The sequence below is a fragment of the Dermacentor variabilis genome, chromosome 9 (genome assembly GCF_050947875.1).
Source record: "Dermacentor variabilis isolate Ectoservices chromosome 9, ASM5094787v1, whole genome shotgun sequence".
NCBI lineage: Eukaryota > Metazoa > Arthropoda > Arachnida > Ixodida > Ixodidae > Dermacentor > Dermacentor variabilis.
Genome location: NC_134576.1, coordinates 76,125,616 through 76,149,393, shown reverse-complemented (window position 1 = coordinate 76,149,393; position 23,778 = coordinate 76,125,616). Strand labels below are relative to the sequence as shown.

Genomic DNA, 23,778 nt, shown 5'->3' with positions numbered 1-23,778 from the left:
TCTAAGAGTGCTTGAAATGTAGCTGTTTGTCTTTGGAAACGTAGCTTTATAGTTTTATGCGGTCAGTCTAAATTGCAGTAAACATTCGACTGCTAGCTAAACACGTACACGTGACGTGTGTTCAGCTAGTAAGCGAATGTTTACTACAATTTATGCTGCTGCATATAAAGCTGTGTGCCTTACTATTTGGTGTAATATTGTGCCTTGCTATTGCTCTCAATGCTTTGTCCTTCGGGTGAAACTGTGCCCTTCTTTGTAGTGCGAAACATTGTTCGACTCATTCCAGGCCTTCAAAAGGTGAGGCAGGCATGCAGGTAAGTAGGTTCCCACCTCACATCTTTCTGGATCTCTAGAAAAAAAAAAAGTGTACAATGGTACGTTCAAACCTTGACCTCCAACCACAACAGCTTACGCTGTAACAACCATTAGGCTTCAATCACATGCATGTAGCTTTCAAGCCTATGCGGCGCATGCGTCACATATGTTGCATATAGCACGAGCGAGAGCACATGCATGCATGCTCAATTTCCATTCGGCCACATACTGCTCTCGTTCACGGGTGTAATGAGCATGCTAGTGTCTTCCATTCTTCCCTCGAGACATCAAGGGCTTTGAGACGCTAGCTGCACAAGACTGAACCCACCTAGGGGGTCGGCTCACATCGCCCAGTCTTTTCTTCATAGCAGCTAACGCTTTATGTAGATGCTGAGCGAGATTGCATGCCTTGGGATCAGCCCCAGCCATTACGGAACAGGTTACATAATGTTTCTTTGCCGTAGTACATAATAAGTCGTCACGCTGTCGCAGTCATAGTATCATCGTCTTGCTGCTGTCATGTTTGCTTTACCCAATCAAGTTGGTCCATTTGGTAAGGCTTCACGGAAAACCAAAAGATGCTGGATCACCAGCTACCTGCGAAATGCATTGCATAACATCGATTGCCACGGTGGGATCTGCGTAATTTTTATTGTGATAGGAATTATACGAACATTAAAGGCACGTACGTGCCATCGCTGTGATGTCCAGGGTACGGTGGTGTGTACGCGGCCTACTCGCCGTGTGTTGGAGGTCAAGTGACCTTGCTGAGGGTGTCGCAGTCAAGGAGGTTATGCAAAGCCAGCCTCGTAGACCCAAAAAAGGTTTTATTTAAACGTTCATACGCACCTAAACAACATGGTACCAGCCAGGAGGAATGAAAGTTTTCAGTTTGGCATGTCAAGAGAAAGAAGGTACAGCACTGACGTTCTAAAAAAAAAAAAAGAAGAAAACAACAATTGAAGCACATGCTGGCGAACTAGCATATTTCGGCACAAAGGACTCGTAAAGAGGATCGAAACAAGCAACGCGACAGATACTGCACCGAAATCTGCAAAGATGAAGAAACCCACCGAGTTTAAGCCCAAGGTCAACTGGGCCTTGACATGGGCAGGAAACTAGGGTCCGTATTTTGTAGCGATTCATTTCATTTTTCGTCCTTTCGCCTTTCATCATGGGCTCAGATGCCACAATGCCGTGTCATTGGCATTGGTGACTGGGCACGTCGGACAATAAGAAATGAAGAGCGGAATGAATCATGACAAAATATGGTCCTATCCCTTCTGGCGGGTTCAGCAGAGCAAAAGACCCATCAAAATATTCAGTATCAAAAACATTTTGTTCCTCAGCTGAACGAGAGCACTTGCTGCATGACCATTGCTGGACAGTGCAGGCACATGTGACACAACAACCAACTTGAACAAAGTTTCAGAAAAAAAATCTACAGGTTCTTTACATGCTTTCGCAAGTTTCACATGAAAAATGTCTTAGTAAAGGCAACATTGGGCATTAGGTTTTTCTTTATCCTCACATCCGTAACATATTTTAGGTCTCAGGAAGAATGCAGGGCTATGAAACAACAAACATTACAATATAAACAACCATAAGCTCGAATGCACTGCAGCTATGTACACAAAACAAACCTCCTTTTAACTTAGCAAGAGGTTTCACCATAGAGTGAGCTTTGAATATTCTGCATGATACAAACAAACGTGATGCATGCGCTTTTCTGTGTGGCTCTGTAGAAGCTGTGTCTACAACTTCATGGAACATTTTGGACAATGTTCTTGAATCCAGTAGCACCACACACCGCGAGCTTGTAATGATTTGAACGTCGGTACACATCGGATACAAGAACCATTTCAACATATACCATCTAAAAAGAACACTCACTGGTAAAGTGTTAAGCAAAAAGTTCAACTCTTTTTCTTTATTTAACAAGGCCAGCCATTCAAGAATTCAAGGTGGGCTTACAATATTGTGCCAAAAATTTTTACGCCTCTCGTGGTGTACTGCTGCCGCACAGTAATCATTTTGATTTGAATCAGCCATGAATGTGTAACAATTATAAACTGTCAATAACTGTCATCATCTTATGTTTTGCACCCCGTGTAGAATGCTTAGACTTGCATCGCACCCCGCATATGATGATTATTATCATGTGACAGAAGTACACCTCGAAAGGTGAAAAATTTTTAACGGGGTACTACATACAATTCACCAATACAACTGTTCTCTGGGAAAAACAAGGCACACAGCAAAAGTTGCCCGGAAGGCTTTTGAGCAAGGTCACACACTGCAACAGTCATGCACAATGGTCGCACGATTGAGCAGACAGAGCCACGATTGGCCATGAAGTACGCAACAAGCACTCGCACAAGGAAGGCGGAGCCTGTTTCCCCACTCTCTTGAAGTGGAAACAATGGCACGAGTCATGTACATCTTGGGGTAGCGTGTCAACAGACGACACCTCAAATGCAGAATGAACTGGGTACGTTTTGTCACGTCAGGTGGGAAGACACAATGTAACCAAGAAAATAAACTGCGCATGATGCAAAGCGTCATACTAACTCTGACATTCTCTCCCCCGCCTCGCTTTTGTTTCAAAAAGTTTAAACACGTTTCTATTTTACGACTCGTGAGCAACATTCTAACAGTCCAGTTGTGTACTTGTAGTGTAATAAAAGTTCCTGTGTGGCTTGATATTTGTGAGCAAGTTCACCAACACTGACTGCACAGCAGGGTCGCTGCAAAGAAATGGCGAAAAGTTTTGTAAGCAATGCCTGCCACAGTCAGTGCCGATCAGTCGCATTCGCTCGTGTTTAGTAGCAAATAGCAAAGGGTTTAACAACAGTAAACTCTGCCTTTGTACTAGCGTACGCCGTAGGTACAAGCCTGTAGGCGCAATAGACATTTCAGTCAAGCGCTCTTGCTTGCATCTGTCTCACATTTCTGCTGCGGTAACATTTTCACAGCAGTTAGTGCGATTTCAAAGCACTCATGAGCAGAGCCACTCCGAAGTTGCTGCGACTGGTTAAGAGCGCTTTTCACTAACTACCAAGCAAGAACAATCAGTTCCTCATAAACAACTAGTTGACAATCTACACTTGGTTTCAATCAACCTCCGAATCTTCTGTGCATACAAGCCACAGTCAAACCTCGATATGACGAACATCGATTTAACAAAATTCACAATGTAATAAACTATTTTAATTTCCCCATCTTAGTTCCATTAGGAACCATGTATATTTTTTATGATGTAACAAAGTGATTTAGCAACACGGTTTCAATTTATCGAAGTTCTCAGTCATTTCAAGTGTGTACGTGGAGCCCCTATGGCTAGTAAATTTAGCAAAGAACTATAAAATGTAAGCCAAAGCAGAACTCATCCTCTGCACTAATAAGCAGATGTTTATTGCTATTTATACGACTGCTAAAACTACGAAATTTCAGTGTAATTGTCTCCTTGCTATCACTACTAATGCTTGGCCTTTCGGGCGAAACCAACATTTTTTCCCTCACAGGACTAATATTTGTACCTTTTCACACTTTATTTTTAATCCATGAGCGCCATCTGATGATGGCTGCAGACACTAAGTGAGGTGAACCATGGCACCAAAGATTTACGGCACTGAGCGATGTGCCACATGAAATCTCGGCCACCTTGAGACATGCCAATGCACTGCTCTCGATGCAATCTGCACCCCACACACCAGCACTAATAATCGTGGCATAATGTCCAAACCTTCTTGCGATAATTTGTTTATAAGTGCTTACTGACAAGATACTGTTCACCAGGAATGTTTTGGGAACTTACGAAGTTACTTTTGCAGCTGAAACTTTAAAACCTCAGCCTAACGAAACTCACGACTAAACAATGTTTTTCACTGCAAGTATGACTTCGCTATACTGAGGTTTGACTGTACATGGTTATATATGCACCTGCAACTTAACTGCTGATATTCAGCGATGCCAGAAGCAAAAGCTCACAGGGTAAGTGCCAACCAAGCAGTGTTGCTGCGACCCTTACCTGTGAATGAAAGCCCTAGCTGAAGCATAAAGAATTGCTTCGTTGAACACATGTGCTCATTACCTTATTTGATGCTTTCCTGTCACTTGAAACAAGAGCCACTGAATGGTCTTAAAGGAAACACAGAAACGGAAAAGAAGTCACGGAAACAGATCTTAACAAGTTGCAGGCTCTAGGAGACCGCGATGTAGAGTCAATAACCACTTGGTGTGTTAGTATTGACATTTCTGACTATTTGGCAGGGATCCATTGTATACAAGTTTAGGCCGGCATGGTAGATGTGGATGAAGGAAGAAGACACAAGAGCTTCCTCACATATAGAGTAGAATCTCATCGAATGGAACCTCAAAGGAGCGGAGAAATTTGTTCAATTAACAGGAGTCCCGTTTACAGAAAAAGATGTGCAGAGGTGCAGAATTATATATCATCTGTTAGATATGTTAGGCATACAGAAGAGAATGTAACAGCTGGTTTGTACTGTGGCGCGGCCTTTGTCGATGGTCGAGCCGATTGGATTGACCAGTGGATTGACCAAGCTTTGCTGGCTTCGGTTTCAAGAAAGCGCAGGTGATTTATCAAAACAAAAGCATGGCTCTCACTACTAGCTCGATTGCTAGCTGCATAACACGCAATGATGCAAAGCGAATCTAAATTAAAGGCTGGCGTGTTGTAAGGCACCCGAAATTTCTGTTGCCTTTATATCGGTTTTCTATTGAGAGGCGGTTGGCGGAGTCGCGAAGCTGTCCAAGTACATGTGATGCAAAAATCTACCACATTTTTGCCTGGTTGTGTCTTTTTCACTGCTTTTTTAAGGATGGATTTCTGGATGGAAGACAGGCGTTACAAAAAATATATTTCAGATCCTGCTTCTTTCTGAAAAATTCCTTATAGCTTGCTCTTGTTGTTACATTTAGAGACAATCGCACAAAATCTGGTTCCAATGAACAAGTGTTCTTGCGTCATCCAAATAGAAAACCAACCAATTTAGAGGCTGTTGTTCCATTTAAGTGGCAATTCCGTTCACGCAATTTCCAGTAACGATATTCTACTGTAAAATTCTATTTAAAAAAAAAAGAAGAAAGAAAGAAACAGACATTTAGATTCAGATGGTACTAACTATGCAAAGGCTGAAACCAAACCATAGTAGATCACTCTACACACCGTTTACCAGTGCAAAGTGAAGTGCTATGGTTCAGCTTTTCCTGTTAGTATAAGGCTTAGGCAGCTGTGTGCATTAAAATGCTGTCTTTTTACTTTAATTACAAGATTGTGATTGTGTTGTCCTCTTCCTTCATCCTTTTCGGTCACGAAACTTTTGGCATGCAATGGCAGCACATGACTTTTTTTTTTTTGCAATTTCATGAAATTGTTCACAGTTTTGGAAACCACCTAACATTGCCCTCTGACGCGCTAAATCACTGCGAAAGAAACATTTTCAGTTCCTGCCAATAGGCTCTTTGACCTTTCCCGTATGCTAGTGGACAACTGAAACTGAGCTAAATTGAGTCTGGATGCATGATTGCACTGTCGCCTTGGAAAGCGGCACTTATCCCGTCTCCCATGCAACAGAGGAATGTTTGACAGGGCCATTTGAATAAAACATGCGTGTGAGAAACAAACGAGTGAACATGGGTAGGGATGTGTGAATAGCAATTTTTGAGACCGAATCGAACACAAATCGAACACTGCACGCATCAAATCGAATATTGAATAGTTTTTGAATAATGAACAGCTATTATCACAATAATTATGAAATCTTCACATCCTAGTATTCTTAATGTTAGCAAGCTTCTGTCATTGCATAGTACGTATGAAGTGTTGTTTATTAAAAAAACAATACAGAAATTCTGAGAATTGTCTACAAATAGGTAAGCATTCCTTGGATTGGCTGTTACATTTTTAATTTTGTTCCCCAAGCAAATTTCAGTTGGCCCACCTCCAAATTTCAAGTTCTCACACAAATTTCACTTGGCCTACTCCCAAGCTTAAGTTGAGCCACCCACAAATTTCAAGTTGGCCCACTGCCAAATTTCATTTGTCCAACCCCAACTTTTAGTTGGTCCACTCCCAAATGTAAGTTGGCCCATCACCAAAATTCAAGTTGGCCCATCCCAAAAATTCAAGCTGGCCTACCCCCAAATTGCAAGTTGGGCCGCCCCCCTCCCCAAAAAAAACAATTGGCTCGCACCCAAATTTCAAGTTGGCCCACCCCCAAATATTAGTTGGCCCACCCCTACCATAGGCTACCCTACGCATTTACTACCGAGCCCCATGTATCCTATGGGTAAGGTGTCACGGTTTTGTTAACAAAATTCTCTCTGATCAGTTTTTTTTCAATTGTTCCTTATAGCTTATAATGCTACCAATCATCTACATTCACACTATTATAAATTATAAAGACTGAATGTCTTAACTTCGCAAATTACGAATTTTTGTGCAGACACAAGGCATTACACTTTTCACGTGACAGATTTTTCTGGGGTACTCGCCAAAGAATGCTCACACATTAAAAAACAAATATAGAATTAAGAGCAAACAAGCAGCTTTTTCACCAATGAGAGAGTGCAAATGATCGCTGTATAGCCTTTAACATATGGCTACCTAAGAGGCGTAGCCTACACCACACACAAGTTCTAACATTTTATGTCCATACTATCCCTGCAGGGGTGAAAATTTACCGTCCTCTTGCTCCAATTTTATATCTAAGTGGGCACAGTTGAGGTTTTCAAATATTCGAAAGTATTTAAAAAATATTCACAGTTACGAATAGTGACTCTTTGATTCGTTATTTGAAAGTTTCTAATGTTTGCACACCTCTAAACATGGGCCTTCACAGCAGTTGTACGACGCTAGATGATGCAACAACGTAGCCTGGCTGCCACTCACAGGCCCTGAAAGCTTCCGCTGCTGGCAATGCACTAGTGATGAATCTCAATTACTTGCGATTCACTGCCAGTGAAATCACCCAGGAAGTGAATTGGCTCAACAACAAAAAAGGTGGACTGTAAAAACATGTAATGGCACACACACTTTTTTCAGAAATTTCAGAAACTACCATGACCCTAATGCTGCCTTGCATCTCTGACAGCTTTCCCAACAAGCCGAACTGTGTTTGTGTTTAGCAGCCCTCCCCCCCCCCCTCCTGGTCAGGAATAAACACATGCGCAGAAGGAGCAAGCTGTTGCAGTGGTGGTAGCTGGGCAATGACAACACAACTTTACAAACCTCAACACAATGAGGACACTGTACACAATATAGCAGGGCATTTACAGGCGCAATCGAAACAAAACCACAACAAAGTTACGTCTGAACGGTACCCATGCTACGAGCATCTGCAGAAAACAGCACATTTGAAAAATCTAGCCCTCTTCGCAGAAGAGACAAAAGCACCATGCAGTAATCCTAAAACAATCAGGCTGCAATCAATTGTATAAGTGGCTGGCGTTCTCAGCTTAACTATGAGCACAGAGTATAATGCCTCCAAACATCGCTCACAACTACCACAAGAGCAGAGACAAAGATAACACCACCACAGAAACAGTAGTAAAATGCTGCAATGAATCAGCAAACTCTTGAGGACAGGAATGGGCAAAAGGTAGCCAATGGTTTTCGTACTTTGCACACAATTTGAGGGCCATGTTCATTATTAAACAATTACTGCCAGCTATACATTCAATACTAAACACTAACGTCGGCAAACACATACGTTTACCACAATCGTCAGTTTCTCAAAAACTCAGTTTCTCATAAACAAAAGGGTTATTTTTGTTCAGGCATAGATAGCTCCCTGCTGGTGTCTCACCGATATTAAATATTTAAGGGACTGACAACCATTAACAACGAACAATGTATGCAGATGAAAATACAATGCCTTTGATCAGACCCTTTAATAAGCCTAATAATTAGTACACGGATGTACTTTCAAAGCTTATCTCCGACCATTTCGTTTATCCCGTTGGCTTGGACAGACATGCCAACCATAAAATGTGAAAAGTACAACAGCCAAAGCCAGAAAATGCTAAAATATTGCGCAAAATACTGAAAACTGTTTTATTATGCATGCTGTTAACTGTTTATTTTAAAAATCTTAACCCAACAAGACGCTGTGAATGGACACACTGCTCCATAACTGGAACTAGAATAATCTTTGCCACAGGCAAATGAAATACTCATAAAATTTATTCACGTCGTTCATTATGTGATGTCGGCTCAAATTTCGTTTGCCATTACACACTGTTTCTATGTTTTGGGTGGCAGTGGTGCAGGTCAGTCTGAATAGTCAAGCAGGTCTGAAAAATCCCACTCTGAAAACGCGATCAGAGACGATATTTGTATCTTTTAAAAATCAGTTTCTGCCCTAAACCGGATGCAAACCAAAAGTCGTAAAATTATCGGTGTCATTATGACAATCATAAACAAGCTTAAAAAGAAATCGGGTATGTTTACAACAAATTTGTAAAATTAGCCAAGTGTGCTTGAAGTACAAAATAAAAAGCACAATTTGAGGCCTCCCACATGAAGGAATGTTACACAAAGCTCACAAGCGCACACACTTGCAACTAATGCAGGAACGTAACCAAGCAGAAAAGAATCATGTTGGCCAAGTACTACTCACGCCTTTTGTAAAAGGAATAGGAAGAAAAACACACTACAGCTCTGTCTGACCAAACAAAATGAAGACTGCAATGTCAGTGTCATAAATATCTGATGCCACGACGACTAGTTGCCACCATGGCACGAGGAAAATTTAACAATCTTGAGCAGACATTTTAAAAGTGCAGCAGCGCTACTTCAATGTAGTTCGACCTGCTAAATAACGTCACAACAAGGTGAATGCTGACGATGATTGAGAGAACCCGAGCTGTTAACCACAGTGAAAGATTGCACAAAGCATAATGGGCTCAAATGCCATCTGGGGCTTGTTACGTGGCACGACACACTATTGGACACTAGTGACACACTAGCAAACGCGATTGTGATCATCCCCCCTTCACAAACTGAAAAAAAAAATTTGAAGGGGCAAACATGTGTGCACACGTTACGAATAATTCAACCAGTGGACCCCAAAACTTTCATAATTACCATGTTGCAACTATGACAAAATTAGAACCAATACTGAGGTGGATTTCACTTTTGTCAAGTGTGTAGCAGCAAATGCTCTGCTGCCTACCTCTAGGTCTTGCCGCACTCCTTAAAACACAGTCCAAGGTAAAATTAGATGCAGAAACAACAGCTTGGAGCCTGCGTTGCAAATTATTCATGTAGCTCGAACAGTGTTATACTCACACTGCAAGCACCGTTGTGACTTGCACAATGGACAACCAGTAGTGTACGCTTGCATACTTCTCAATACGACAGATATTATGCGATTATACCTTACATTCGCTACGCTAATGCCAACATTGCTAGCTGCTGTAGTGCTATTGGCAGATTGCATAAGCCACCGCAGCAGACACTTGATAGAATGAAGCACGAAGAAATGAGACAGAAGCGTACAAAACATATGCTAACTTATGCAAGCAAACAAGTGTGTTTACGTGCACAGTTTTTGTCTCTCGACGCATACAAACACCTATGTGGCACCAATCGGGGTTTTGAAACCCTTCTGCCGCACATTCCTGTTCCTTGCTGCAAATGCGGGCCACTTGGCTGCTCAGCTCTGACATCCACACTTAGGCACTTGCGTTTACACCGAGTCGCATCCCGAAGAAATGGGCTCATCTTCAAATCTCTTCTGCAAGCTTTCCGATGGTCTGTTTCTTTGTATGGCTGGTTAAAATGCAATGTCACCCCTCATAAAAGTTTCACAATGCGTGCTGTAGTCAATGAGTAAGTGGCAACATACAAGATTCATGGCCTTGTGGTTGCCATGGCACACTGTGCACAATTTCAGATATGAGAAGCCTTCAGTGAACATGCCAAAAGCAGAAGTGCTAATAGGAAAAGCTGCAGCATCCTACCAGAGGTAACTCAAAGCAGGCATGTTCACAACAAAAGATGTCTATGCATAATGGGAAATGCATCGTTGCATCTTATGATGTACAGACAAACCGACAGAAGGACATCTCTGGCCAGTACAGCACAATGGGCATAAGATTTTTAAACAGTCTGGGCAGCCAAAGTTGGATGTGAGACTGCTGACGTCAAAGTTACCATTACAAGCACGGAGTGACAGCAGAAATGATTCTAACGAAACAACGGAGCTAAAAGCAGGTGGCGTTGACTTCACTGCACCATGATGATGAGGCTTGTCGGCTACTAGAGTGGCAACATGTTAAGATTCAACTTTCAATGCAGACAAGAATTCATTCTTTTTGAGCAGATCGGCCGACTGTCCCGAGGAGCTGATTTTGGAACCTCTACGTGCTGTCTGCGTTGAGTGCTCTTGCCTAATGCCTTGTGGTGTCTTCAAGTTCTAGGCTGTGGACTCCTGCCCGACTGCCACATGCTCAGGGTGAGCAGCGTGACAGCAACGGCGGCACTCATCGTGTAAGAAACAAGGGAAGACAAAAGCCCTAGTACAAACTTAGCGAGTTGCCCAAAAGCATGCATCATCCATCCGCGCACGAGCGCGTGTGTCTGGAAGGCCCCGCCACATCAACGACGGAAAGTGCTAACCCAGGCTGCATCCAGCGCAGGCGGTAAAGTGGTACTGGCACCAACCTTGCCCCTGGGGTTGCATGAGAATGCTTGAAGAGTCCGCGGAGGAAGAAGATGAGACTAGCACTTGCGGCTCGGCAGCGTAGCCGCCTTGCCACCGGGCCCAGACACCGACGACGCCGACGTGTTGGAGCTCGACGATGCTGTCGAGGGAAACTTGCGTAGGCGGATGGCCCCGGGAGATCCAGCCGCGGCCGCGGCGGAGGACGCCGCATAGCCGCAGGCATCGACACGGATGCGCAGCTGGGCGACCCACCGGCGCTGGTCGTCCGTCGTAGGCGCCAGGAGCAGCAGCTCCTTGGCTGAGGTGGGGTCCACCTTGCAAGGGGCCAGCATGTCGACGTGGTCCCGGTGCAGCTTCAGGCGGCAGCGGCGGCACTCGAGGGCTGGTGGCGGCTTGAACATGTGCCACAGTGGCTTGGGGCACAACTCGCAGGTGGTTGGCATGTGGAACGAGATCGGGACCAGGTCGTGGCCCTTGTGCTCCAGCGTGCTCAGCTGCATACATGGGGAAGGCTCTGCTTCAGCAGGCGGCTCACAAATGCGCAATTCTTACAGATCAAGACAACGTGTCTCGAAAGAAAATTCTAGAAGTAGCAGACGTGAGGACCTTGGCACGTTTAAAGAATGGACCCTGTGCTTGTGTAGCACTCAAACCCTTGATCAGGCAATTTTGCATGCAGGGTCAATAGCAACTGCCAAGTTTGTGTCTGCTATTTCCGGAAGTACGTAAGGCGGGGGTTCTCAAATTGGTTGGGTTCTGTGAACGCCACCTTAGGGTTCGAGCAGTCGGAATTAATCGTCGGAATTCCGAGCAGTCGGAATTAAACTGACCCCAGCCTGCTTTTCCCCATTCACTTTCACAATTTGTCAATCTAGAGAAAAAAATTTCCATTCAGTCCCATGGCTTTGGTCACATTTACCGAAGCCTTCGTGCGTAGTTAAGTCTGTGGACAGCAAGAGCCACGCGCGTGAGCAGCATGCAAGACTGAAGGCCCACGAAGAGGACCCACTGTGCGATTTTAATTCATGCATGCGAGCACAGTTTATAATATTTGAGTAGGAATCAACTCGGATGTTCTGCAAACTGATAGCCCCTTGTCTGCCTGGGTTGTTTCTGATGGATGATGATATTGGCCATTTAAATGGTATATTGCAAAAGACTTGCAGGGCACGTTCATGTGTTATTTACGGCTGAGGCACATTGGTGTTGGCACGGTACAGTTGCGACAGAGGCAGGTTTGCTACCAAACTACACCGAAAAATGTAAATGCACAACAAACTGCAGGCCAAGTGACACAGGCATTTAGGCTTAGCGTCCCAATCGATGAGTCAAAGGCCATTTGGCTGCATGAGTGATGTGTCACATGTGTTTGACAAAAATCAACTTCTGTGTATCCAATGCTTTGTTGGCTTGAAGATGCTGTTTATGGCATGCGGTGCCTATATCACTGGCCACATGGTTGGCGCGTGCTGGTTAAGGTGCATAGGGAAAAAAATAATTGCTTGCCTATGTGTTCTCGCAATACCATCAAGAAAAATGGCCTTCAAGATTAAAGATAACGCGATGCACCATAAATAACAGAGGCCACAAGCAGACGCTGTGGCGGTCCTTATGTTGTCTATGTATATGCACAGTGGTGAAAAGAGGGACAGGGGAGGGGTTTCACATCACTGTGGAAAAGCTGGTGGGGTTCCCCAAGGCCAGAAAGTTTGAGAACCCCTGGCCTAATGCAAATGAGTGTTTCATGAAACACGCGCAAAGGCACACTGCTTGATAGGCTCAGACCCCCAAACAAGTCAAGACAAGTGAGATTTACAGTAGAGCCTTGTTCATACATTTTGAGAAAAAAAAAAAAAAGAAAAAGAAGAGGAAAACTGTACTAACCGAGGAAATGTACAATCCAAAGCCACTAAAACATTTGGCAGGCTTAACCGTAGTTTACATCTATGTAATACGAAGTGGTGCACAAATAGTTGCAGCACGAGACACCGATGCTTGCAGAGGTGGTGTTGCATGAGCGGCCTGAGATGTGCACCGTCATTTTTGCAGCTTCGGCAAGCTTATGTTTGCACTCCTCCCATTTAGCCGGGGTAACAGCTTCTTCGAGCTGGGCATTTTGGCAGGAATTTTTGACAAACCCACATGGCATGAATCATTGCAGCACAAGATGCGCCGATGTGCACTGAGCTTTTAGGGCCTGAGCGATCTGAGCCGATCGTTATCATCTTCCTACTGCGCAGCGTTTTAAGACGGCGACGGGAAGCAGAAATGAAATTGAGTTCGTGGGTGACCGCGGCCTACGATGCAGCCACAGCGAAACATGGCACTCACTGTCATCCCCGGCAGCGGAGAATGGTGGCACGTTTGTATTATGGCCCATTATAAGTGTGCAGTATGCTTCCAATGGCACTACGTCCCATGCGCTGTGAAACAGATAGAAGATGCTTATCGCAATAGGGTTGGCGATGATATTTGTCAATGCCATGTGCGATGACCCAGGAGAAGATTAGCTGGTACTAGAATAGGAAACTGAGTGTGTGCCGGTGTTTTTGTGTGAGACAGGCAGGCAAGTATTAGAAGCAAACTGCTCGGCGGGCAGCTATGGATCTCAATTGCATGCGCCTCGCACCTTTTCTTGTTTACAAGGGATCTAGCAGCCGGAAAGCTTATCATATGATCGCAGTTAGGTTATGTTTGTGCTGAAAGATTGCATTTTCTGGGAACGTATGACCCAGTAAAAAAGAAGTGCATAACCCAGCCAATGTAAGGTCATTCTTTGTGTTCTCTATTGCGAACATTGGCACTGGGAAATCATACATAACGGGATTATATCAATGAGATTTTACTGTATAGAACATGGTCCCAGAGCCCTCCATTATCCTAGAAGGGCATTTCTCAAGCTGTTGTCTGTGGTTCATTTTAAATATTGTCCTTGAGATCACTCAAAGGGATGTGCGGAGACCACGTTAGGAACATGACGCTGATTAGCATTACAGAAAACTTAACTCCAGTTGATTCAATTTTTAAGTCAATTAATGTGATCCCGACCGAAGTCTCAGTCAGCACCTATTCGTTTATGTGGGCCCAAACTTTTGTTATTTCAATCCTAAAATTGGCCCTCGTCGTATAATTAGAACTTGACTGGCCCACATGCACGTGCCTGACCCCTATGATGACCCTAATAACGACCCCTTTACTGGCAGCGCTTGTCTCAGTGAAACATGGGGAACAGTGAATGCGTTGAACACACGACATCTCTCATTGGAAACACCTATTTTCAGTTAGCACCAGGAAGATTTTTTAAGCATTAACTGTAGTTCACAATGTCTGATTACGCTATTCACCCAATTTTAATGTGTATCTTTTGTTTTTCAAGAAAATTGGGCTGAAAATTGCTTGCGCAGTGCAATCCGCCTCTTTCATGCCGCGACGGCGCATGTGCCCTGGCCTAGCAGATTAGTCACAAAACGTTTTGGAAGGGTCGCGCGCGTGGCCGCGTGCCAGAAAATCCCCCGGAAAAAAAAAAAAAAAAAAAAAAAAAAAAAGTGCCCAGACGCGTGCTGTTGCAAACACTCGTTCCGTGTACCGCGTTGAAACTCTACTGGCAGCTCGACGGCGGTGCGGTGCCAAAAAAGTGCGTAGCATAACACCGCAACACCACTTTAATAGAGAAAGCGGCTGGGGCATCGTCCGAGTTGTCCGGACTGCACCGTAAGCCAGGTAGTTGCCGCTTTTCATGAATGGCTCGCTAATTTAACGAAAAACCCGTGTGTTACATTTGGGCGACACTTAAATACATCATGTTGCTGACGAAGTCTTTTTGCAGCGTCGGTCCTTGCTGCTGTCCGCAGGAATTTTCGTGTTCCCACGCTTCCTTTGTCATCTCGCTGTTTGTTGCATTCGATGATGTTTATACACAGGTAACTGACAAAGTTAATCACGACGTACCCATGTTTTGGTTTGGTTTGTCCGCCATGCAGCATGCGGGTTTAAAGGCATTTCACACAGGTTCATTAGCGCAAGCTCTTGGGCCAATTGGTGCATGATGCTTGCACCATTTGACACTTGTTCACCGTGTTTCTCTAGCTAGGGCACATAACTATACGAGTGCATCGTGTTGTGTGCTAAACCTGCTACGGCTTGCAAGGACTGATTTTGTTGGTTTCATGTTGCCCGTTAAATTGTCGCACAAGCTGTCACCCATTTTGTGTTTCTAGATCTATTTCATGTGTGACATTGCGAATATTGAACCGGTGCTAGTTGCTTCATGCAGAACTGTTGTTGATTTTTTTTTAGCACGAGGTTTTCGCCTTGCATTGTTTGTTAGTAGGGTTAAATCACGTTTCGATTTAACCAAATGATTAAAGGCAATTTCTTTTTTTAACAGCTTGACTGCTTTTGCTTGAGGACATCTTCGACATAGAAGTTACTTGGAAAATGTTTTAGAAAAGAGGTAGCTAAGCGTGAGAATTGCTGTTAGCTGCTGCATATGCTATTGGTGTTTGATTTTTGCTGAAAAATTTGCATTGTGTTTGTGAAGTCAATAAAGGCTACTGCTGTCTAAGCAGACTTACCACGCAGGGTGCATTATTTGTTTCACAGCTGAGTGCCTTTCTCTGCGTGCATTTTGTAACCATTAAATTTTGTTTGTTAGTCTGTTTTGCAGCGCAGGAGTGCAATATTTGCACTGGAAAGAATTAAACCTGGCCCAGCCACCAGCAACCGTCTACCCTGGCCCCCACTGCTCCGTCTTTAAATCTACGGCGTGGCTTCTCTGTTTGGTGACATCAAAAAAATGAAAATCAGTTGTTGGCAAGACTCTAGTTTGTACATTTCCAAGCAAGACACGAAGAGAACTTGAAATTGAACAAACACTAGTGCGAAGTGCAGTTCGTCAACCTACGCAGCGGAATTGCATCGGTGGTGCAACGCCAGCTCCCACTTGCATCGGCAACCTCCCTGCCGATAGTATGCGTTTCCATTAACAATTTCACAAGTGCACTATGTGAGACAAGCTTCACGGCGCTTATTTGGCAACAGGACGTGTAGTCATGTTAAATATAAGTGTGTGCCAATGACGTGCGCTTATTATTGATATACAGAAAGAGTAATGCGGCAATGGGTAGAATTAACAAGAAAAATGTGGTTGAGACATAAAATTAGTCAACAAAACAAAATGGCTACCTAATTAACACGAGCTTCACTCGGTAACTGGGCTTGTCTGTGGATACCACCTGGCACATACGTGGACATATGTGCCAGGTGGGACCCAAGTGCTGGGTCCAACCCTCGTTGTTGCTGTCCTAACTCCGATAACATTGCGTACAAGTCCCCTCTCATAAGGGCCCATGCCTTTCCTGCAGCTGTCACTGCAGAAGACGCAGTCTGGTGCCCAAACAGAGGAGAAATTGCAGCCACAAACTTCAGCCATCCTGGCTGCAAAGGGTTGTTGTCTCCTACAGCTTCTGAGTGTGCTTTCGAAAGGGTCCACTAGGTGGTCATCAGTGGGATGTCTATAGGCAGCGCACTATGTGTATAGACTATGGGTTACCTATAAAACATTGAAAACATATTGCTCGTAGACTGACGCTGACCATGCTTTTAGTTATCACAGCCTTAACATTCCGCAGGAAATTTCTGATAAAGAAGTGCAGTGAGCCACTCCCAATGAACCATGAGCGGCTCAAAAAATTAGTTACAGCTGGAAGTTTGTGAACTACACTGTCCTAAAATGCCTAATGGAGCCGTAAAAATGAATGCTGAAATCTATATCCTGACACAGTAAACGACACAGCATCTCCTAATAATTTCAGGGTGTGTAGATGGTACAGTAGGAAATAATTGATACATTGCTGCTCTTTAGGTTTTGCTGGCTGTTATGCATCGGTCCCAGTCAGTTTCTGCAGGTCACATTTACTAGCTTCCCAGTTGTTACGTTCAAAAACTGTGACGGCGCCCCATCAACACGACACCGTCACATGTCATCACTGAAAACTGTCAGAACTGCCGTGCGGCGCAGAAGGATCGCCATCGCCACATGTTCAGAATGTCGCCAGTAGCGACACAGCTCACGAAGTCCAAAGCCACAAGAGCAGGTGGACGAAGGTACAAGGAGTTGCTCCCCATTCACATTTACTGACGCTGTCTTGTGACCTTCGATACTTTAGCTGTGCAGAAACTGAAAAATGGGCTTTGAGTATCTGAAAACAGGCTGCTTTTAATCAAAGATTCAACCCAAGCGCAAGGTAGAAATTACAAGCTTCATTTAGTGTGATTCACGGCTACGACTGCTCCAAGAAAGTGAAAATGTACAAGAGTCTTATGCATGTGAAGAATTTCCGGCCTGATGCATTGCACACTATTATTCAGTGTCACCATTCAGTGAAAATGTCACCCTGAAGAACAAGCTACATTCTCGTGGCTTGCCAATCAGGTGACTGGAGGCCGGTGCATTATAGGTGCAATCTTCTTGCAACTCTATTAAGGTGCATGCTGAGAGCCTTCGTGACACATTTCTTTGAGATCCCATAGCAATGAAACGTGTACAGACTGATTCTCGCCTGTCACAAATCAAACAATGCATGTTATGGTTAAGAGGTCCCTTTAGCAAACGGTCCCTGGTGTATGGAGCCTTTGGTCCATATTTGACATTGACTATCAGGCAATAAAGATCCGTATGTTTCAGCTTCTTATATCCTTGGGCACAATGACGCAGACAAATTATTATGACCAGCACATGAAAGGAAACATCACACAAAAATATGAGAAGGACGAGCGCTGATGCAGGAAATTATTGAGTCTCAAGAAATTGAGAGGCTAGGTGAGGTATGTTTATGCACATCCTCATTGTTGCTGTCCAAAAAACAAGTAGGTAATCTTTCGCATGTGCAGTAGGTTGCAGTCGCATATAGACCATTCCAATTTTATCTTTTAAAATTTTTTCCCCCTTCTTGCTAACTTGTTTCTTTAAGCATGACATCAGCACACGAAGCATGCATATAAATATGAGTTTATCAATAAAAGGTACTCATTGGAAGTTAGCACCAGTCCTTGTCGTTTTGTATGTTGTCTCCTGTTACATGCTGGTCCTAACAATGCAGAACCAACTTGCCCAAAGCCACAGCTTACTGATCCAGCGAAGTTACAATATAATACAATTTTAATGGGAACATGGAAATCTGTCAAACCATTGAATTCAGGTTGAAACACACAGCTGCTGTTGAAAATCTGACAAGGCCAACACACTTACATCTTTGAGCTGTGGTGGATCGGGACAGTCTCCAGGCTTTCTGCTCTCGCCTTCCCCTGCGTAAAGGACCTGCACGACACGCAGAGTGAGAATCATGTGAGAGCTTGACACAGGAAGGGGGGCAGCGCAGGTGATGCTGCCAAAGTTTTGCGCAATGCTAGCCATGTCAGGTCACTAGTCATGTGACTTGCGCAGCAGATAACAGGCAGTTTACTACCAAAAACAAAGGCTTCTTAACCTTCTCCCTACATGAAAAAAGAAAAACGTTTTAACAGATTTACCAGACATTTTTTATCGCTCAGTTTGTGGAGCTTTTTTTTATTAACAAAATGACACCATTATTTCAATTCCATAAGGTTCTTTTATTTCACAAAATGCATAAAAGGACAGTTTGAAGGAGGCTTCACTGCAAGGCCTTAGTGCCTTGCAAAAAAGCATTTTGCAGGGCTCGATACACTATAAGAAAAGAGGACACGAATAAAAAATAACCTAAACAGTGCAAAAACATGCACACGAACAGTGGCTACTTTCCCGCAGCTCCTAAAACAGTTAGTAGGCCGTCTTCGTATGGCAGATTCATAAGCCGCCGCAAGGTCCTCCGGTCCATCCACAGAATCGTGGTCATCAGACTCCTCAGATAAGAAGACATCCCTTTCAGTTTCCATGCAAAACTCTGCAGAGCTGTCATCTAAAGATGAGTCGTCAGAATACTTTCCTACAGCTCCTACATGACTCGTCGAAAGTTGCAGTGTAATCACTGGTGCCTGGGTCGCTTCCAGAAAGTCCTAAACAATTCGCATTGCGTGTACAATCAGATCACAAAAATCGCAAACCATGACAATCGAAACAAGTGCGAACATGCCAAACCAAGCGAACCGAACAAGTACCTGCAAGAGCTAACGCGAGCAGACGATAGCAGCAGACGAGCAGTTGGGTGGGTCTGCATGACACCGGCTTCCCGCGTGCACGTCACTGACGTCACTGACAACTGCCGCACTGCACACAGCCGCTCTCATTGGTCTCCGCTGTTCGCGGCTTGCATCTTTCATCTCCTGCTCCGCATTCGCTCTTTCATCTTCCGCTACGCATGTCTGCTCAGTTACACCACCGACGCTCGCCGCAGGAACGGGCGCCTAATAGCTGTGCTCTAAAAACAGTCACAATATCTGAAGCACAAAGAAAAATGAGGAGCCCACCTGAAAAATGCGAGGGATGTCCTTGGCGTCAGCGCGGATGACATCGCCCTGGGTGACAGAGCGCACGTGGAACAGCTTGCTCAGGTCAAGGACGAGGGCAGGGTCCGCATTTGCCCGGTCCGCTTCGTTGTTGTAGAAGAGGATCTTGCGCGAGCTCACCACCACGTACTGCCGCCGCCAGCCGTGCCGTCGAATGTTCTGCTTCTGAGGCACCGACAGCCAACCTTCGAGGCGCTGGGGGTCACCGTCCCGACCTCCACCTCCGCCAGAGTTTGTCACGGGTGACAGGGCATCTGGAGACGTCAGGGCTGCAGCAGATGCCACTCGCCGCAGAAGCTCCATCTCGGAGTCTTTGGAGTCCAGCTCCATCTGGAGCTTGAGGCGTGCCTGGCCTTCCTCGTGAGCACTTGCCTGCATGAGCCATGCTGGGTTAATATCACATAGCAATCGCTCACTTGCGCTGCTCGAGGTATCCCAATGTTATTTCATCAACTCTTACTCCTGCAGACATTTTGCGTGTGTTGCATATAAACAACCCCCTCAGAGTATTCTGGAGTGTGCAGGGGTGAACGCAGACCCAAAAAATAAAGGCTGCATTGGCTGCATACTTTTGACTTTACAGCACTCAATGTTACCTGAACCAAAAGAAATATTGCGTGGCATAATTGTGCTTTATGCCTTTCCTTGTCACACAATATCAACAAAATAGATGGGTAGCTTTTGAATCCCATGCTACACTTGCTTGCTAACAGATAATGTCATTCCCCATAATTTTTCCAAAGCTTTTTCTCACAATGACGTTCAGCTCTGCCTTTCACCTACAATGGTACAGTCAAGTGCTTCCTGCCATGCTCCGGCTTAGTTTGGCGCAATGCAGAGCCCTCTCAACATTTGAGCCAGAGGAGGCATGCCCAAGCCAAATGCTCGGCTGCTCCCAGAGCAATCGGAGCAGCCACCCATGATAGGAATTCGATCAGATCCTGACCAGATCTCGATCATCCCAACTCGAAGGTAAAAGTGCCTCCGAGTGCTCCGAATGTACCAGGCAAATAAGTTGTAACCCCTTGATTTCAACCAGCGGTACATAAACCACACCGTGAGAGTGCTCTTGGAACGCTCAAAAGTGACCAGATGGATGTGCCATAAGGCACACAGCCACTTCTGAATCAAGCAATCAGTGTTTAACAAAGGTTCACACTATTTAAAACATGAAACATTTTCAAAACTAGCTTTGCACCTGCATGGCAATTATAGCATACACAGAGCAGCGGTGCGTCCAGTGGCCCAATTGGCCCACATCCAACAGTGACTCGCCTGCAGTTCGGCGAGCTCCTTCTGCAGGCGGCTGACCATCTGTGCATACTTCTCGCGCTCCTGGGTGAGCTCCTGCTGCAGCTTGCGCACCTCGCGGTCACGCCGCCGCAGGTCTCCGGCTGCACGCCCCTTGCCACCGCCCGCGATGTCCTTGCGGTTCATAATCTCGGCCAGCTTGTTTACGGCCTGCAGCTTGAGCATGCGCTCCTGGGCCAGCTGCTTCTGGAGCTGCTCGTGGCGCGCCTCCTCGGCCTGGCGCTCCTGGCGCTCCTTGGACAGGGCGGCCTCGTGCATGGACCGCTCGGCGTTCAGCTGCTTCTGCAGCTGCTCCAGCTCCAGCTCGCGTACCGCCCTGTGTGGCAAGGCAGGCAAGGGGAGTTGTTAAACAGCACCAGCACAGCATCAGCCAGCAGAACATGAACACGGGAATGAGAATGTGAGAAAGCCGGAGAGGTTCACCAGCGTGAGTTTTGGCTGGCCACCATGTACTGGTTAAGGTGGTCAATAAAGAAAAGAACAAAGGAGCTATAAATTTTGAGCTTAAACGCGAGGATGTGCACGACGCTTATTGCCTACACAGCTAGTTAGGCAATTCATTAAGTGTAATGGATGCGTGATGCACCTAGCAGATGTGGAAAATGGAACAGAAGGAGACACACACCACACAAAGTGTGCAATATATGCACGTCTCATGCTTCTATTGCTCATGTCTGTTAATGTTAGGCACATCTATACATTTTTACAGCCTGTCACTTGTTCCTAAGTGTTAAGTGCAGTAATGCCATCTGTGCTGATAGCAGTCTGAATCCGTTCCCAGGATGCTTTCCTCTAAAAAGAGAGTGGTTGCCCAGTCTACAGTATTTAGCATGCTCAAGAGCTCTTCTATTTGCAAACTGTAACAAGAGCAGTCACGAAAGATATGATGCTGATCCTGTCAATGTATATCCTATGGCAGCGTTACTCACATAGTGGTTCCCTCTTCCCCAGCCCTACAGCTACTTCTTGATTCTGACTCAGATAGTAACTTGCTCTTACCTAAGCAAACAGAATTAAACTAGGCTATGCTATGCAGGCAAGACGACTCAGGTGATTTGTACTAAGCAGTACCTCAGACATTCTGGCAAGTGAGCACGTGGTAACCTGCTTAAGCATGCACTGGGGGCTCTTTCCTGCTCCTTTTATGCCGAATGGGAAAGGAGGGCCCATGCCACTTGCTCTGGTTCTGTCTCGGCTCCCCACAAGTCTTTTCTTGTCAATTTTATGGCACACAACATTACGGAACCTAGCGACACATCAAACGTCTGCCTTTGGCTCGGATCTGTCTAGAAAGTGGCACATGGAAGTGAGAGATTTTGTTTAAAATAATCGTTGTGTGGTTTTTGGAGCGCAAGCTTGTGAGAGTTTTTCTCTATTCACATACATAGGACTTCGCCAAGACCAACAGAGTAGTTTGAATTTTCCGTTAATTTTAATTAGGAGGTTCAAATTATCGGAATTTTCAGGTGACTGGGCTGGATCCATGAGTTCTAGGCTAAGCAGTGGAACCACAATAAAATTCAACTTCCTTGGTACACGCGTACTCCAAAAACTTCTGCAATCAGACGTACAGCTATTGCCATAGATTGCAAGGTCTTTGGAAATGCAAAATGCAGGAAATACAGGAAGGGACCTGGACTGTATTAGCTTCTTCACCACCTCAACTTCCACGACAAGGCCTTGTCTTTCACAAACAATTTTTTTTTTTTAGCAACCACAATGGAAAACGTAGCTGACTGGGGCAAGAGCCTGCGTACCTGTCTTTCTCAAGTCCTGCAGCAGTGTCCTCGAGGACCGAACGGTGGAGCTCGAGCGAGTCTGCGCGCACCGTGGCCACCTCGAGCTCTCGACTGAGCACCTGGCGCCGTTCTTCCAACTCCTGGACTGCCCGGTTGCGCTCGTCCAGCTCCTCCTTCAGCTCGTGAACCTGCGTCTTGTACAGCGTCTGCAATGCACCGCAGAGAAAATCCGGTCACTAACACGTCCGATGAAAAAAAAAAAAAAAAGCAGTGCTGCATGTCTTTACAGGGGGGATCCACGAAGAGGTGCAAACCCATGGCTCCTCAAATACAGATGCTTTTTTAACGACGTCAATGTTTGAAGTGAAAGCAATACATATTAAGGTGAAAAAGACTACGCTAGCGGCTAGGGGAAACGAGAAAGCACGCTTAATTTTCTCAGTACAGGTGCCTGGGATGCAAATTACTTGCAGACGAAGCAGTAATATTTCTGCTCCACGAGATGCCTTAAGGCAAAGAATGTTTTCACCATGTGGTAACAAGGAGCAACTCACTGGGCACATAGCTTAGCTGACTCTATTGAATAAATTCTATTAACTATTTAACTAGGTTGGAAACTCATTAGACAAACATTGTTCTTCTCAGAAAACCGCAAGAAAAGCTTACTTGCAAACTTCTTTGAGTACACCAAACGAAAAGTGCAGGCAGCTGGCCGCAGTCAACGTGACGTCATGGCTTCCTCACTTAGCCATTTTGAAGTAATGCAGTAAGTACAGGAATGACTGTTGCCTCAGCTATTTACAGAAGCAACAGTAACTTTACCAGCTACGTTTTCATCCTCTTCAGCCTATAATGAATGAAGCCTTACTGCATCCTGTTTTTGTTATGGTTAGCAGCGAAGTCACTTTCTGCAGACCCAAGTTTCTTAAACTAAACTGGAAAAAAAAAAACTGCACGGAACCTGCTTCTCACATACTATGTGCGTGGCTTACTAGGAATGCATTTAGACATCCGACTACACTTGCCGAGAAGTACTGTTCAGCCTCGAGCTGGTCTTGAAGCTCCTTCATCTGCAAGTCGTCCACAGTTTTTGCCCTACAACAGAAAGAACAAGAAATGCACAATGGCATGAGATGAACAGGAATGTGACAGGTCCGCTGAATTTTTCTTGCACTTTCCGAATGACCAAAATGCACCACCACACAAGCCTATCTATGCCTGTGTTAACATCCACT

At 45.0% G+C, this 23,778-nt stretch overlaps 1 protein-coding gene across 1 annotated transcript in view; it reads right to left on the bottom strand.

Moving 5' to 3' along the window:
- Positions 1–1,120: 1,120 nt before the first annotated feature.
- Rok (Rho associated coiled-coil containing protein kinase) overlaps positions 1,121–23,778 on the bottom strand; it is a 71,338-nt gene continuing 48,680 nt past the window's right edge. The window contains exons 16-21 of the mRNA XM_075668488.1: positions 23,569–23,638; positions 22,562–22,749; positions 20,769–21,120; positions 19,455–19,865; positions 18,259–18,327; positions 1,121–11,503 (exon numbers count right to left, since the gene is read on the bottom strand). Coding sequence (XP_075524603.1) covers positions 11,066–11,503; positions 18,259–18,327; positions 19,455–19,865; positions 20,769–21,120; positions 22,562–22,749; positions 23,569–23,638 — 1,528 coding nt within the window. The 3' untranslated portion in view covers positions 1,121–11,065. The remainder of the gene's footprint in view (positions 11,504–18,258; positions 18,328–19,454; positions 19,866–20,768; positions 21,121–22,561; positions 22,750–23,568; positions 23,639–23,778) is intronic.